General features: G+C 35.8%; 1 protein-coding gene across 2 annotated transcripts in view; it reads left to right on the top strand.

Annotated features, from left to right (window-relative positions):
• camk1a (calcium/calmodulin-dependent protein kinase Ia) overlaps positions 1 to 16,286 on the top strand; it is a 35,210-nt gene extending 18,924 nt beyond the window's left edge. For both annotated transcript variants that reach the window (XM_048198922.1, XM_048198923.1), the window contains exons 4-12: positions 2,326 to 2,400; positions 2,552 to 2,690; positions 4,361 to 4,487; positions 4,744 to 4,819; positions 5,239 to 5,351; positions 5,659 to 5,737; positions 5,839 to 5,926; positions 15,063 to 15,231; positions 15,482 to 16,286. In XM_048198922.1, coding sequence (XP_048054879.1) covers positions 2,326 to 2,400; positions 2,552 to 2,690; positions 4,361 to 4,487; positions 4,744 to 4,819; positions 5,239 to 5,351; positions 5,659 to 5,737; positions 5,839 to 5,926; positions 15,063 to 15,231; positions 15,482 to 15,573 — 958 coding nt within the window. In that variant the 3' untranslated portion in view covers positions 15,574 to 16,286. The remainder of the gene's footprint in view (positions 1 to 2,325; positions 2,401 to 2,551; positions 2,691 to 4,360; positions 4,488 to 4,743; positions 4,820 to 5,238; positions 5,352 to 5,658; positions 5,738 to 5,838; positions 5,927 to 15,062; positions 15,232 to 15,481) is intronic.
• Positions 16,287 to 17,342: the final 1,056 nt, after the last annotated feature.

Here is a 17,342-nt window from a genome sequence, read left to right as displayed (position 1 = left end):
GTCATGCTGCTCACATGAACAGTGTCGGCCAATACTGAGTCAGCGTTCTGACGTAGAACCTGGAAGTGCTGCAACGAAAATAGCATAAGAGAATAGGGGGAGATGAATTTGTTGAATAAAAATATTTTTGTTTTGTTTTTGCATACAAAAAGTATTATCGTCGCTTCATAACATTAAAGGTGCCCTAGAACTTTTTTTTAAAAGATGCAATATAAGTCTAAGGTGTCCCCTGAATGTGTCTTTGAAGTTTCAGCTCAAAATACCCCATAGATTTTTTTTAATTCATTTTTTTAACTGCCTATTTTGGGGCATAATTAGAAATGAGCCGATTCAGGGTGTGTGGCCCTTTAATTCTCGTGCTCCACGCCCGAAGAGCTCGCGCTTGCCTTAAACAACATAAAAAAGTTCACACAGCTAATATAACCCTCAAAATGGATCTTTACAAAGTGTTCGTCATGCAGCATGTCTAATCGCGTAAGTACAGTGTTTATTTTGATGTTTACATTGATTCTGAATGAGTTTGAGGCTATGCTCCGTGGCTAACAGCTAATGCTACACTGTTGGAGAGATTTATAAAGAATGAAGTTGTGTTTATGCATTATACAGACTGCAAGTGTTTAAAAATGAAAATAGCGACGGCTCTTGTCTCCGTGAATACAGTAAGAAACGATGGTAACTTTAACCACATTTAACAGTACATTAGCAACATGCTAACAAAACATTTAGAAAGACGATTTACAAATATCACTAAAAATATCATGTTATCATGAATCATGTCAGTTATTATCGCTCCATCTGCCATTTTTTGCTATTGTCCTTGCTTGCTTACCTAGTCTGATAATTCAGCTGTGCACAGATCCAGACGTTAATACTGGCTGCCCTTGTCTCATGCCTTGAACATGGGCTGGCATATGCAAATATTGTGGGCGTACATATTAATGATCCCGACTGTTACGTAACAGTCAGTGTTATGTTGAGATTCGCCTGTTCTTCGGAGGTCTTTTAAACAAATGAGATTTATATAAGAAGGAGGAAACAATGGAGTTTGAGACTCACTGTATGTCTTTTCCATGTACTGAACTCTTGTTATTTAACTATGCCGAGGTAAATTCAATTTTTGAATCTAGGGCACCTTTAAGGTTGAACCACTGTAGTCACATTGACTATTTTAACGATGTTTTTACTACTTTTCTTGACCTTGAATGTGGGAATTTCGTTGCTTTCTATTGAGGATAAAAAAAAACTCTTGGATTTCATCAAAAATATATCTTATGGGTTTGGAACGACATGAAGGTGAGTACTTAATTACAGAAATTTCATTTTTGGGTGAACTAACCCTTTAAGTGCAAATAGCCCACCTTGTTGGTAGAGGCTATTTACACTAACTCCACCCACTGACATCTGGTCGGGCCAGACAAAAAGATCATCAACAGTATAGCGACCCGAATCTGCCTTTTGCCGAACTCACTCTACTCCCTTTTTCCATCACATATTAGATAGGAAAGGCATTTATTTTCAATAAAAATGAAGAAAATATTTTAAAAAGTGGAAATTAAGGGTTGACCGTGTGTGTAATAATAAAGTGTTTATCGGTTAGGTTAGGCGTAGGTGTAGGAAGGGCTTTATTGTCCCAATAAGGCGGCATCCATTTAATAATTTTAATAAATATAATCATTTACATTGTGTGTTATTATTGCATACCGTTTAATGTACATAAACACTGAGGAGCAAAGAGAATCTGCCACTATTTATAAGTATAAATAGCATCTAACTACTATTTACACCTATTGCAAAGACATTTTTCTATTTTTACATAGTGTAAATAGAATCTGTCGCTATTTAAACTTAGTGTAAATAGCAGCTGTCGCTATTTGTACTATAGTGTAAATACACTATAAAACGAATTGTTGGTTTAACTTAAAAAAGTAAGTTACCTGGTTGCCTTAAAATTTTCAGTTCATTTAAATTAACAATTTGAGTTAACAGAATGAAGGCGATTGGTTTAATCAACAAAAACTCTAAATATTATGTTATCTGAACCACATTAATTATCCAAGTTGATTTGACAAAAGAAAAAATGTTGTGATAACAAATCATGAAAATAATTCTTTACAGTGCAGCATCTGTTGCTAAGAAAATATGCTATTTTCGCTTAGTGTAAATAGAAGTTGCTTAAACTTAGTCTAAATGGCATTTATTGCTATGCACTTAGTGTAAATAACATCTATTGCCATTCACACTTTTAGGATCTTTTTAGGGTAATTTTAGGATCTTCAGCCATTTTACTGTCCATTAATTGCTGTGTTGTTTTTTTTGTTTTTTCAGAATAAAACATGAGAATATTGTTTCACTGGAAGACATCTTCGAAAGTCAGTCACATTTGTATCTGGTCATGCAACTGTGAGTTTACAGTCTCCCCACTCAAGATCACACCAACCATAGTGCCATTCTTTACTAAGATACTGATATTTGTTTAGTTCGCAGTGTCTCGGGTGCTTATGTCATTATAATGGAGGTGCTAATTGTAGTTTGTTTGTGTGGGTCTTCACAGTGTATCAGGGGGAGAGCTTTTTGACAGGATTGTTGAAAAGGGCTTCTACACAGAGAGAGATGCCAGCAAACTCATTCGTCAGATTTTAGATGCGGTGAAGTATCTGCATGATATGGGCATTGTGCACAGAGACCTGAAGGTAATGCTTACATATTCTTTCCTTATAATCACACTCTGCCTTTCTAACCAGGCGTAATGTGACAAATTATTCAGCATGCAATACTTTTTCTGTCCTCGCTGGAAGCCAAATGCTGCCACAAAGGGACAAAATCACTGCCAATTAGAAAGTATTTAATGTTTAATATTCAGCTGTGTGGAACAGAAGTTCAGACCAGTGAGATTTTAACAGTAGGCAATGCTAATACTAAAGAACTTGACAGAAACTTGACAGGCTGTCTTCAAAATGGTATTGTATTTCTTACCACATTTAGTGCAGAATTTTACTAAATAGTATACCAAAACAGTACACATTATGCCAAAATAAATGTTTTAAACTGTAATACACCACATTGTTGTGTTCAGTTACCATCTCTTTTAATATAGATTTCTTAAACTTTTGCCAGTTAAGAAAAAAATGACAATATTTACACTACCATTCAAAAGTTTGGAGTCTAACTGTTAAATAACTGTTTTCTATTTTAAAGGTGCCAAAGAACATGTTTTTAAAAGATGTAAAATAAGTCTAAGGTGTCCCCTCGCCTGTTCTTCTGAGGTCTTTTAAACAAATTAGATTTATATAAGAAGGAGGAAACAACGGTGTTTGAGACTCACTGTATGTCATTTCCATGTACTGAACTCTTGTTATTTAACTATGCCAATATAAATTCAATTTTTGAATCTAGGGCACCTTTAATATGTTACATTACTCCAGTATTCAGTGTCACATGATCCTTTCAGAAATCATTATAATATGCTTATTTGGTTCTCAAGAAACATTTCTTACTATTATCAGTGTTGAAAACAATTGTGCTGCTTAATATTTTAGTGGAAACCATGATACATTTTTTGCAATGTAGTTTTCAAAAATATAGATTTTTCCATACATATCGATACTGAAATATCTGAAACGCTTCCAAAACTAATTTTCCGCAGAATAGATACACGGTCCCAGCTATGCTTTCTTGCTCTCTTATCTCTCGAGTTACACACAAACCCGCCTCCCCTCACTCACTTGTTTCATTTGCTCTGGATGAATATTGTTGGTGTTACAGGGCTCGAATTTCATGATTTGCTTTGTGCGTATCGCATATAATTTTACTCATTCCTGCAGCCAAAACTATGCACAAATAAAGCCGCCTCTCAGTACTAAACTGAGTTCTTTTTCGCTGCTTATTGTGTATAAACAGTCACATACACAGTGACAGCAGCAAATTATGAGATGATAATAAAAATATCTATATGGTAGATGTCAAAATTGTGAAAATAGTAACTTTAGAAAACCACTAGCCACAGTGGCTAGTGCACAAAAAAAGGTAATGTCAAGTCCTGAATAGAAAGCTTAAAAGAAAAGCATGTATTTGAAATAGAATGTTTTGTAACATTATAAAAGTCTTTACTCTCACTTCCTTGCTGAATAAAAGTATTAATTTCTTTTAAAAAATGACTGACCCCAAACTTTTAAACAGTACTTTTCATTGCACATTTAACATGGAAGATATGCGATTCATCGCTTGTCATATCTGATTAGGAGCGTTATGAAAAGAAGTTAACCGATGGCTGTGCATTAAATGTAGCAAGATATGACTTGATTGAATGTGATTCAAGGGAAATTAAGTTCAGCGCAGATGAATTCATTCTCTTTCTGTGCAGCCAGAGAACCTGTTGTACTACAGTATGGAGGAGGACTCCAATATCATGATCAGCGACTTTGGCCTGTCTAAGATCGAAGACTCGGGAAGTGTGATGTCAACTGCCTGTGGTACACCTGGATACGTTGGTATGAATGAGGGCTATTTTTTCTGTCCTTTTCAATCTTATCTTACTATCTTTAGCAAGGTAATATGTCTGTTTTTAGAGGCTCTCAGTCATTTGAAATGCTGCACAGTCAAGTGTTAACATTTTTAAACTGCCTTTTTGATGCTGCCCTCGTTCTGTACAAAACTCAAAAGGAAAGTGAGCGAAACAGACAAAAGGAACACTGAAAGCGTCTCTCTCTCCATCTCTCTCTCTCTCTCTCTCGCTCTTTCATTCAGCTCCAGAGGTCTTGGCACAAAAACCATACAGTAAAGCTGTAGACTGTTGGTCCATAGGAGTGATTTCTTATATTCTGTAAGTATGTCTTGATGTATTTTTTTTTTTTTTGAGTGTTTATTCATTTAATTATTGTCAATTTTATAATTATTTATTGAATTTTATTTATGTAATTTATTTAATTATTTATTGTCAGTCCTCATTTATTTATTAATTGATTCCATTTTATAATCAGATATTTGTAATGAATCAACATATTTATTTTATTCATTTATTTATGGTCGATTTTTTTAAAATTTACGAATATATTTATTTAATTATTAGTATCATTTGTTAGTCCTCATTTACTTATTTATTCATCCATGCCATTTTGTTGTCAGATATGTATAATGATTCAACAAAATTAATATTTAAGTCTAAATCAATATTTATTTATTTATAGCCAAATAATAAGCACATTTTCAGTCAGCTTTATTACAAAGCTTTGTCTTTTGCAGCTTATGTGGCTACCCTCCATTTTACGATGAAAACGATGCCAAGCTGTTTGAGCAGATTCTCAAAGCAGAGTATGAGTTTGACTCTCCATACTGGGACGACATCTCTGACTCAGGTAGTTCTATGTAATTGTAATCATAATTCAGTGCCATTATCTTGAGATGCTCTGATGTGAAAGAAAAGTTTAAATCCTGCACCTATAGAGCTCAACAGTAGGTTTTTAGTAGTGATGCAACAGTGTTGAGCTGAGTTTGTTTTCGTGCAATGCGACATGATGCAGCATCTACCAATAAAAGTGCAGACAGTGAAGCTAAAGTGAAGGAACTTCTTGAAACTACTGTTGAGCTCTATTCTGGCCATTTTTATTTACTTGATGCTTGAATATTGTTTGACAACATATTGTCGATCACATTCCGTCCCAGCCAAGGATTTCATCAATCACTTGATGGAGAAAGATCCATCTCGGAGATACACATGTGAGCTGGCTTTACAGCATCCATGGTAGGATTACCTAAAAATAAGCGTTCTGCATGTTTTGACTATATCGGTCCTCTTTTCACCAAAATTGCTTTAGTAATCCACCCCCATCTCTACTTTTGAAGGATTTCTGGAGACACAGCTCTTGATAGGAACATTCATGAGTCTGTCAGTGCTCAGATCAAGAAAAACTTTGCCAAAAGTAAATGGAAGGTGAGAATCCCACCACATCATCAGTTTTTCACATTTTACATTTCCAGCCCAACAGATCTGGGTGATGTTCTTCAAATTAGGCTCGTCAGGAATAACTTGCTATAAACCTCGGCTATTTTACTGGAATATTTTATATATAGAATATATATTAGGCCTGGGCTGGGTTTCCCGAAACCTTCTTAACTCTACGTCGTTCTTAAATTATACATTAAGCTGTACCTTAACGTTAATATGTGTTTCCCGAAACACTCTTAGTTAAGTGTACCTTCTGTAAGTAGGTAACTTTCGTAAGGTTGGTCTACCTTGTCACTGTTGACAGTCTATATGAATATAATTCTGAAGCTGTAATACACCCAGTGTTCGATTAGGATTATGGTCTAGAATAAAATGCAAAAATTCACTGCTAAATTCAAATGTGCTTTAGCGCTGATCCAGATCCAGAGGTTTCAGATATTTAAATACACATTTGAATTAAGTAGGCTGCTGCATAAAAAAGACATTTATTGTTTGTTAAAATCACATTTCATACACTGATGTCTACGGAAGCTGCAACAATAACCCTTTTAATTATAATTTGACAAAGTGTTTTATTCATATCAGATACACATTGTGTATGAAACAATAAAGTTTATTTTTCTCCCAGTTCACCGGCCACATACTTTTATGTATTTCGGGGAAGATTTCATAAATCCAAAAGCTCTGAATTGCCATGCAAACTCATCGTGCGACAAAACACATTCACTTCCACATATTTTACAATGGGAATATATCATAAAATTCATGATATAGTTAACAAGTTTGTGAATATTTTGAATAAAAAACAAAAAACGATATAAACGCTATAAACAAATATATGTCTGTCAGATGTATGACGCGTCTCCAAAGAATTAAAACTTGGTTCTAAATAACGGTCGCCTAAAACACACGCTGATGGGGGCTCCACGCCCCCAGAATATAGATCAATTACAATATAGATTTAGTTTGCAATTTGGATTAATTTTATAACATCCCATGAGTCCTGATAAATGCAATTTATACTTCTGAAGTACTTCTTTTTTATAAAGAACACTTATTTCTCACATAATGCAGTGAAGCAGCCCCTGTATAGAGTGAATTATCGATTCTCGAGTCATCGATATCAACCAATTCAGCACCGCCGCCATGGACAGCACCTGGTAACGTCGCACTTAAGCAACCTAGTAAGGGATAGTTCGGGGAACACGCCTAGAAACGGTATATCTTCAGTTAAGGTCTATCTTTAGAGTCTTCGTAGCGCGCTAAGAGACAACGTTATCGGGAAACCCAGCCCTGGACATTGACACAATTTCATGATTTGATTTGATTTCGATTCACAAGCTTGCATTTTGATTGAGTTCATTTCGATATCGATTCGATATCAGGTATAGTACATGTCTGTTTTTCTAAAGGAAAAAAAAATTCTCAACTAATGCTGTAAATTATACATGGAGCCCCATCAGTTGGTGCATAATATTACAGGTTTGTATACAAACATTTAAATTGCACATAAGGCGGTTTTTCTAATAATAATGTTAGAAATATAGCTGCAAGCAGCAATTCGGGGCCAAGCCCCAGAAGGGGCAGTAGCGCAATACGGAGCAGGTAGAGCAAAAACAGCAGAAATTGAATGTACATGCAAAACAGCTGGTTCAGAAGGACAGGTGGAAATGAAATGAAAATCAATAGAAGTTCAGATGAGAATGAACACAGAATGAACTAAAAACACTTGTATCTAATTCAAGAGGAATAAAGATTAGTACAATGCTTATTTGGATAAAAAAGGAATCAAAATGACTCATTACACACAATTGCATAATGACCACCCAACACGGGATTCGAACCCACAACCTCCAGGTCCAGTGTCCATTGCGCATGTCATTGCACCACTGTGCAGGTGACTGTTGGCACAACTGCCGAAGTTCACTAGTTTATGTGAAAATGGACTCAAAAAGAAGAATTTTTATGAAACTGCACTGAATGTTATATTTAATAACTTTACTTTAGATCATTCTGCAGCTCATCATGCTGTAGCGCAATACAGAGCAGGAAGAAGAAAAACAGCAGAAAATGAACAAACATGAAACACCTGGTTCAGAATTATGGGCGAGAATGAACTCAGAAAGTACAGAAGCTTAGATGAAAATGAACACAGCATGAAACAAAAAGCATTTATTTCTAATCTAGAGGCAATAAAGGAATCAAAACACACAATTTCATAAAACCACTCCACCCGAGATTCGAACCCACTATCTTTAGGTACAGGGCTCGTCAGGTACCTGGCTTTACACATTGAGCTACATTATGACACGTTCAACATGTTGTGGAAGAGAACTTTTAGTGTAAGAAAGAATTTACAAAAAAAGCATTTCTTAGCATGCTAACCATATTAGCATGCCAAGCTAACTTAATGCTAATGAAGCTCATGGTTAACTTGATAGCTGAAGAGCCACATTAAAAAGAATGACAACTGGTTAGCATGCTAAGCAATTAGCATGCTAAGCTAACTAGCATAAGATAACAATCACAAGGAAGGTCACATTCAGAGACAAATATCTCGGGAACGGTAGCGAATATCAAAAATCCGTTCAGTCATTTCTATGCGGCTCGGTCCAAAGATCTTCTGAGCTGATTGTGGACAAAATAGGACAAAATTTGTGGGAGGAGTAGCGAAAAAACTGTTTTTCATTTATTTCAATATGGCAGACAGGTACATTTAAGGAAAATGACAAATGACACATCGTTGGAATTGGCATTAGCCAGGGAATAAAATGACATAAAGTATACACGTTTTGGAAAGTGTTTTCAAAAGTTATAAGCATTTTTGCAAAAAACATTATATCTGTGGAACAGTAGGTGGCGCTGTGTTGAAACTTCTCAGGTACCTTCGGGACCTACTAAAGGTCATACATACTAATTTTTGTGAAGATATGTCAAATTGTTTAAAAGATATTGAAATTTATGACAAAATTCAAAATGGCGGACATGCTTTTCATCCGATGTTGACAAATTCAATATCCCCGGATTCGGCATGGCCCAAGGAATCCATAGACACCAAGATCTTGATTTTCTAATAAAGTGTTCAAAAGTTATTGGCCAAAATATCCATTTTACAGATCTCATGACCTGTAGGTGGCGCTGTTCCCAAATTCGGCAAGGAACCTCAGATCATGGTCTTGATCAAGTGTACGAATTTTTGTTTTGATCGCTCAAAGTTTGGCTGAGATACAGCCTCTATAGCAATTTTGGGTAAACCTCATTAACTTCGTGACATCATAACTTTTGAACAAAGATGAATAAAAAAAATCTGCTCAGTCATTTCTGTGCGGCTCAGACCAAAGATCACCTGATCAAAGTCTGGACAAAATTGGACAAATTTTGAACGAGGAGTAGCGAAAAAACGGACTACTGTACTTTTCAAAATGGCCGCTACTGTAATGGGTGGAGACTTAATGTAAGAATTTGAATAGAATCAACATGAAGAGACAAATCAGATGTACTAAATTGTATTTTTCTAGAGCAAATGGTTCAAAAGTTATAACCTTTAGAATGTTGAATTTTTGAACTGGTGGTGGCGCTATAGAGTTGGTCCTAGAGACTCCAAAATTGGTCAGATTTCTAGACATGACCATCACTACAAGTGTGCCAAATTTCATCATTTTCTCATGTTCCGTTGATAGGGCTGCCATAGACTCCCATTCGGGAGGAAGAATAATAATAATAAAAGGGAAAACGTACAATTACAATAGGGGCTACAGCCCCTTCGGGGCTTGGCCCCTAATTAGGGGTGGGCAATATGACCAAAATCTTAAATATACAAAAACATTCCATAGTCTTCACTGCGTAAATTAAATATAAATATATTCTTATTAAAGTTACAAAAATGATTCAGTCAAGAGCAGTGAGTGATTTTCTCTTTGTCTTTTGTTGTTTGATTAACATTAATGACACAGACAGCAGGCTGCTGTTATTAGGCTGCTGTCACTTTAAGACTGAATGCATGGATCCAATATACTGATACACATGCATTTCAACTGTTTACATTCATTTAAGACTGTGTTTACTAGGATACTCGCAAAGACAGGCATTTTGACACATAAGTGTGTGTATTTGATCATTCAAGCCCAATTAGAAAGCAAAAAGAACTCAGTTCAGTACTCACACGCTTTATGAGCAGCAGCTTCATGTGTGTGCGTCTAGTTATAATAATAACTTTTTAATGACGTAATAATGTTTCTATTCCAATTAGTTTTTTGAAATATAAACAATTATGTGGTGGCTTAAATATTGAAGAACAGGTTACGTAAAAATATGATTAATATGTAATATACTGCATACATTTAGCAAAATGCTCCCCACTAGAGTTAATTTTTGTAGCTAACTATCGAGCTATGGACATTTGAATGGTTTTCCTTTTTATAAAGAACACTTATTTCTCACATAATGCAGTGAAGCAGCCCCTGTATAGAGTGAATTATCGATTCTCGAGTCATCGATATCAACCAATTCAGCACCGCCGCCATGGACAGCACCTGGTAACGTCGCACTTAAGCAACCTAGTAAGGGATAGTTCGGGGAACACGCCTAGAAACGGTATATCTTCAGTTAAGGTCTATCTTTAGAGTCTTCGTAGCGCGCTAAGAGACAACGTTATCGGGAAACCCAGCCCTGGACATTGACACAATTTCATGATTTGATTTGATTTCGATTCACAAGCTTGCATTTTGATTGAGTTCATTTCGATATCGATTCGATATCAGGTATAGTACATGTCTGTTTTTCTAAAGGAAAAAAAAATTCTCAACTAATGCTGTAAATTATACATGGAGCCCCATCAGTTGGTGCATAATATTACAGGTTTGTATACAAACATTTAAATTGCACATAAGGCGGTTTTTCTAATAATAATGTTAGAAATATAGCTGCAAGCAGCAATTCGGGGCCAAGCCCCAGAAGGGGCAGTAGCGCAATACGGAGCAGGTAGAGCAAAAACAGCAGAAATTGAATGTACATGCAAAACAGCTGGTTCAGAAGGACAGGTGGAAATGAAATGAAAATCAATAGAAGTTCAGATGAGAATGAACACAGAATGAACTAAAAACACTTGTATCTAATTCAAGAGGAATAAAGATTAGTACAATGCTTATTTGGATAAAAAAGGAATCAAAATGACTCATTACACACAATTGCATAATGACCACCCAACACGGGATTCGAACCCACAACCTCCAGGTCCAGTGTCCATTGCGCATGTCATTGCACCACTGTGCAGGTGACTGTTGGCACAACTGCCGAAGTTCACTAGTTTATGTGAAAATGGACTCAAAAAGAAGAATTTTTATGAAACTGCACTGAATGTTATATTTAATAACTTTACTTTAGATCATTCTGCAGCTCATCATGCTGTAGCGCAATACAGAGCAGGAAGAAGAAAAACAGCAGAAAATGAACAAACATGAAACACCTGGTTCAGAATTATGGGCGAGAATGAACTCAGAAAGTACAGAAGCTTAGATGAAAATGAACACAGCATGAAACAAAAAGCATTTATTTCTAATCTAGAGGCAATAAAGGAATCAAAACACACAATTTCATAAAACCACTCCACCCGAGATTCGAACCCACTATCTTTAGGTACAGGGCTCGTCAGGTACCTGGCTTTACACATTGAGCTACATTATGACACGTTCAACATGTTGTGGAAGAGAACTTTTAGTGTAAGAAAGAATTTACAAAAAAAGCATTTCTTAGCATGCTAACCATATTAGCATGCCAAGCTAACTTAATGCTAATGAAGCTCATGGTTAACTTGATAGCTGAAGAGCCACATTAAAAAGAATGACAACTGGTTAGCATGCTAAGCAATTAGCATGCTAAGCTAACTAGCATAAGATAACAATCACAAGGAAGGTCACATTCAGAGACAAATATCTCGGGAACGGTAGCGAATATCAAAAATCCGTTCAGTCATTTCTATGCGGCTCGGTCCAAAGATCTTCTGAGCTGATTGTGGACAAAATAGGACAAAATTTGTGGGAGGAGTAGCGAAAAAACTGTTTTTCATTTATTTCAATATGGCAGACAGGTACATTTAAGGAAAATGACAAATGACACATCGTTGGAATTGGCATTAGCCAGGGAATAAAATGACATAAAGTATACACGTTTTGGAAAGTGTTTTCAAAAGTTATAAGCATTTTTGCAAAAAACATTATATCTGTGGAACAGTAGGTGGCGCTGTGTTGAAACTTCTCAGGTACCTTCGGGACCTACTAAAGGTCATACATACTAATTTTTGTGAAGATATGTCAAATTGTTTAAAAGATATTGAAATTTATGACAAAATTCAAAATGGCGGACATGCTTTTCATCCGATGTTGACAAATTCAATATCCCCGGATTCGGCATGGCCCAAGGAATCCATAGACACCAAGATCTTGATTTTCTAATAAAGTGTTCAAAAGTTATTGGCCAAAATATCCATTTTACAGATCTCATGACCTGTAGGTGGCGCTGTTCCCAAATTCGGCAAGGAACCTCAGATCATGGTCTTGATCAAGTGTACGAATTTTTGTTTTGATCGCTCAAAGTTTGGCTGAGATACAGCCTCTATAGCAATTTTGGGTAAACCTCATTAACTTCGTGACATCATAACTTTTGAACAAAGATGAATAAAAAAAATCTGCTCAGTCATTTCTGTGCGGCTCAGACCAAAGATCACCTGATCAAAGTCTGGACAAAATTGGACAAATTTTGAACGAGGAGTAGCGAAAAAAACGGACTACTGTACTTTTCAAAATGGCCGCTACTGTAATGGGTGGAGACTTAATGTAAGAATTTGAATAGAATCAACATGAAGAGACAAATCAGATGTACTAAATTGTATTTTTCTAGAGCAAATGGTTCAAAAGTTATAACCTTTAGAATGTTGAATTTTTGAACTGGTGGTGGCGCTATAGAGTTGGTCCTAGAGACTCCAAAATTGGTCAGATTTCTAGACATGACCATCACTACAAGTGTGCCAAATTTCATCATTTTCTCATGTTCCGTTGATAGGGCTGCCATAGACTCCCATTCGGGAGGAAGAATAATAATAATAAAAGGGAAAACGTACAATTACAATAGGGGCTACAGCCCCTTCGGGGCTTGGCCCCTAATTAGGGGTGGGCAATATGACCAAAATCTTAAATATACAAAAACATTCCATAGTCTTCACTGCGTAAATTAAATATAAATATATTCTTATTAAAGTTACAAAAATGATTCAGTCAAGAGCAGTGAGTGATTTTCTCTTTGTCTTTTGTTGTTTGATTAACATTAATGACACAGACAGCAGGCTGCTGTTATTAGGCTGCTGTCACTTTAAGACTGAATGCATGGATCCAATATACTGATACACATGCATTTCAACTGTTTACATTCATTTAAGACTGTGTTTACTAGGATACTCGCAAAGACAGGCATTTTGACACATAAGTGTGTGTATTTGATCATTCAAGCCCAATTAGAAAGCAAAAAGAACTCAGTTCAGTACTCACACGCTTTATGAGCAGCAGCTTCATGTGTGTGCGTCTAGTTATAATAATAACTTTTTAATGACGTAATAATGTTTCTATTCCAATTAGTTTTTTGAAATATAAACAATTATGTGGTGGCTTAAATATTGAAGAACAGGTTACGTAAAAATATGATTAATATGTAATATACTGCATACATTTAGCAAAATGCTCCCCACTAGAGTTAATTTTTGTAGCTAACTATCGAGCTATGGACATTTGAATGGTTTTCCTTTTTATAAAGAACACTTATTTCTCACATAATGCAGTGAAGCAGCCCCTGTATAGAGTGAATTATCGATTCTCGAGTCATCGATATCAACCAATTCAGCACCGCCGCCATGGACAGCACCTGGTAACGTCGCACTTAAGCAACCTAGTAAGGGATAGTTCGGGGAACACGCCTAGAAACGGTATATCTTCAGTTAAGGTCTATCTTTAGAGTCTTCGTAGCGCGCTAAGAGACAACGTTATCGGGAAACCCAGCCCTGGACATTGACACAATTTCATGATTTGATTTGATTTCGATTCACAAGCTTGCATTTTGATTGAGTTCATTTCGATATCGATTCGATATCAGGTATAGTACATGTCTGTTTTTCTAAAGGAAAAATGCTGTAAATTATACATGGAGCCCCATCAGTTGGTGCATAATATTACAGGTTTGTATACAAACATTTAAATTGCACATAAGGCGGTTTTTCTAATAATAATGTTAGAATTAGGGGTGGGCAATATGACCAAAATCTTAAATATACAAAAACATTCCATAGTCTTCACTGCGTAAATTAAATATAAATATATTCTTATTAAAGTTACAAAAATGATTCAGTCAAGAGCAGTGAGTGATTTTCTCTTTGTCTTTTGTTGTTTGATTAACATTAATGACACAGACAGCAGGCTGCTGTTATTAGGCTGCTGTCACTTTAAGACTGAATGCATGGATCCAATATACTGATACACATGCATTTCAACTGTTTACATTCATTTAAGACTGTGTTTACTAGGATACTCGCAAAGACAGGCATTTTGACACATAAGTGTGTGTATTTGATCATTCAAGCCCAATTAGAAAGCAAAAAGAACTCAGTTCAGTACTCACACGCTTTATGAGCAGCAGCTTCATGTGTGTGTGTCTAGTTATAATAATAACTTTTTAATGACGTAATAATGTTTCTATTCCAATTAGTTTTTTGAAATATAAACAATTATGTGGTGGCTTAAATATTGAAGAACAGGTTACGTAAAAATATGATTAATATGTAATATACTGCATACATTTAGCAAAATGCTCCCCACTAGAGTTAATTTTTGTAGCTAACTATCGAGCTATGGACATTTGAATGGTTTTCCTGAGGTAAATGTAATATTACGTGACATTGTTTACAAGCTGTCTTATTGACATCTTTCTGAGATATAAACACTGATTACATGAGACATGATGAATTTTATAGGCTGCTACAAATCATGTTTAGTGAAGTTTTGTCCTCATTAATCTCACACAAATGTTCTAAGATTGTAAACATATTTTAGAGGCACATTATTGCTTGTTCTTGTCCTTGTAGCAAGCTTTCAATGCGACAGCAGTGGTTAGACACATGCGGAGACTGCAGCTGAGCACCAGCCTAGAGGGGGCAAGCCAAATCACCAGCACCAGCCCCTACCACAGACACCTGCTCCTCCCTGCCAAAGAGCTCGACCAGGAGGAGGAGGAGGAGGAGGAAGAGCAGAGCAGTAAGTTTGAGATCATTCTCAAATGAAAGTCACATACAATCCATCCTAAATAATGCAGGACTTATTGCGTCCCAATCGTAGTACAGGGTTCCTGCGGGGCATTAAAAAGTCTTAAAATCTGCCACGTGAGCAGCCCCAGAAGGTTAATAGTTTTAATAGTTAATAATAACAACACTTGGCTTGGCTAAATGCTATTTTATATACTATAAGATTCTATTACTAGTCATTTTCACATAACTTTTATGTTTAGGTTCCCCCAGTGCGGACGGCCGTCGAGGCAGTGCCGATCGGGATAGTCTTAGAAGCTGTGCTTACTGCTGCCGACCGACCAGCAGGATCTGAAGCGGAACTCTGAGGAACCCAGTGGAACCCACACATGCACGTCTACCGCTCCAGTCTGACCCGGAACACAGAGCTTTCCTGGTAACATGCACTAGTGCTGCTGGTGGGACATGAGAGGAGAGCGTGATTGTTCCAGACATTCAGACTTGGGTATATCATTGACAGATATGTAACTCCTCTATTTTAACCATTATTTAATTTTGTCTGATTAATATTTCTGTACCCCAACCAAAGACAAAATGTGTTTAAGTTGTATATTTATATAAGGTTTAATTATTAAATTTTTTTTTTTTTTTTTTAAGAAAACATTCAGGTCTGTACCCTGTAGCAATTTGGACTTTCTTGGAAAGCCACTAGTTATACAATGTCTTGATAATTATTAATGTCTTAATAAGCCCCACTTGCTCAGGCTATAAAATCATGAAGAAACAAGATAAAGTCATATCATCACTGATACATTTTCATATGGATGCTTGTTTCCGCCACAGAATAAAAAAAATACAAAAGGTATTGCAACTTTTTATCTCACAATTTAGACTTTTTTTCTCACAATTGCAAGTTTACATATCATAATTCTGGGGGGATGTGCATAATTGCAAGAAAAAAAGTCAGAATTGTGAGATATATACTTAGATATATAACTATATATAGTTCTAAAGTCTAATTCTGAAAAAAAAATGGCAGCTCACAATTCTACCTTTTTTTCTCGCAATTGCGAGTTTAAATCTCCCAATTTTGCAAGAAAAATGTTTGCGCAATTTTGAGAAAAAATCAGAATTGCGAGATATAAAGTCAGTTGTGAGAAAAAAGTCAGAATTGGGAGATATAAACTTGCAATTGTGAAAAAAAGTCTTGTGACTTTATTTCTTAGAACTGCAACTATTTTTCTTAGAATTGCGAGTTTATATTTCGCAATTCGGATTTATAACTTGCATTTGCGAGTTTTTTTTATCTCACAATTTTGAGAAAAAGTCAGAATTGCGAGATGTAAAGTCAATTGTGAGAAAAAAGTTATAAATTCCGAATTGCAAAATATAAACTTGCAATTCTATGAAAAATAGTTGCAGTTCTAAAAAATAAAGTCACAAGACTTTTTTTTTCGCAAGTGCGAGTTTATATCTCACAATTGGGATTTGTAAAGTCACAATTGAGAGAAAAAAAGTCAGAATTGTGAGATAAAAAGTCACAGTTACGTTTTTTTATTTATTATTCAGTGGAGGAAACAAGCTTCCATATTTTCACGGCTTAATCCATAGTGGTTTTGTTTTAAAAAGTCTGTTTGGTAGAGATGTCCATGTCATTGATTTTGTGATCTGGTTCAGACTGGCTCTGTTGTGCAAATTGGTGGTACAAAACTGTGTATTGGAGTCAGAGCAGGAGTATTTCCAAGCTCAAATGGATATCACATGATGTCATTGTGGGTATAAACCTTCATATGAATCATGTGGAGAGAACAGTGGTTAATCGTGATGGGGTTAAAAGATTTGAGCCACAATACAGATGCTTTTTACAGATTTAATTTCTAGTTTTAGACTTTATGGGGCAAAAGTAGTCTGTAGCTCTATTTCAAAACCTAGTGAGGAGGCATCAGATACACACTCTTGGTACAAAATTATGCTGCCTTTTAAGACGCCTCATTTTGGACAAAAAAATCTTTGCAAAGAAGGCAAACTCATAATGCAGTGCAACAAGTTCAGTAAATATATTTTATTAAAAACCAAAAAGTACCAATAAAAATACCCATCTAACAGGGCATTCTGGCAAGATTT

The sequence above is a fragment of the Megalobrama amblycephala genome, linkage group LG8, assembly GCF_018812025.1.
Source record: "Megalobrama amblycephala isolate DHTTF-2021 linkage group LG8, ASM1881202v1, whole genome shotgun sequence".
Classification (NCBI taxonomy): Eukaryota; Metazoa; Chordata; class Actinopteri; order Cypriniformes; family Xenocyprididae; genus Megalobrama; species Megalobrama amblycephala.
Note: the sequence above shows the minus strand (reverse complement) of the source record. Positions and strands in the feature narration are given on the sequence as shown.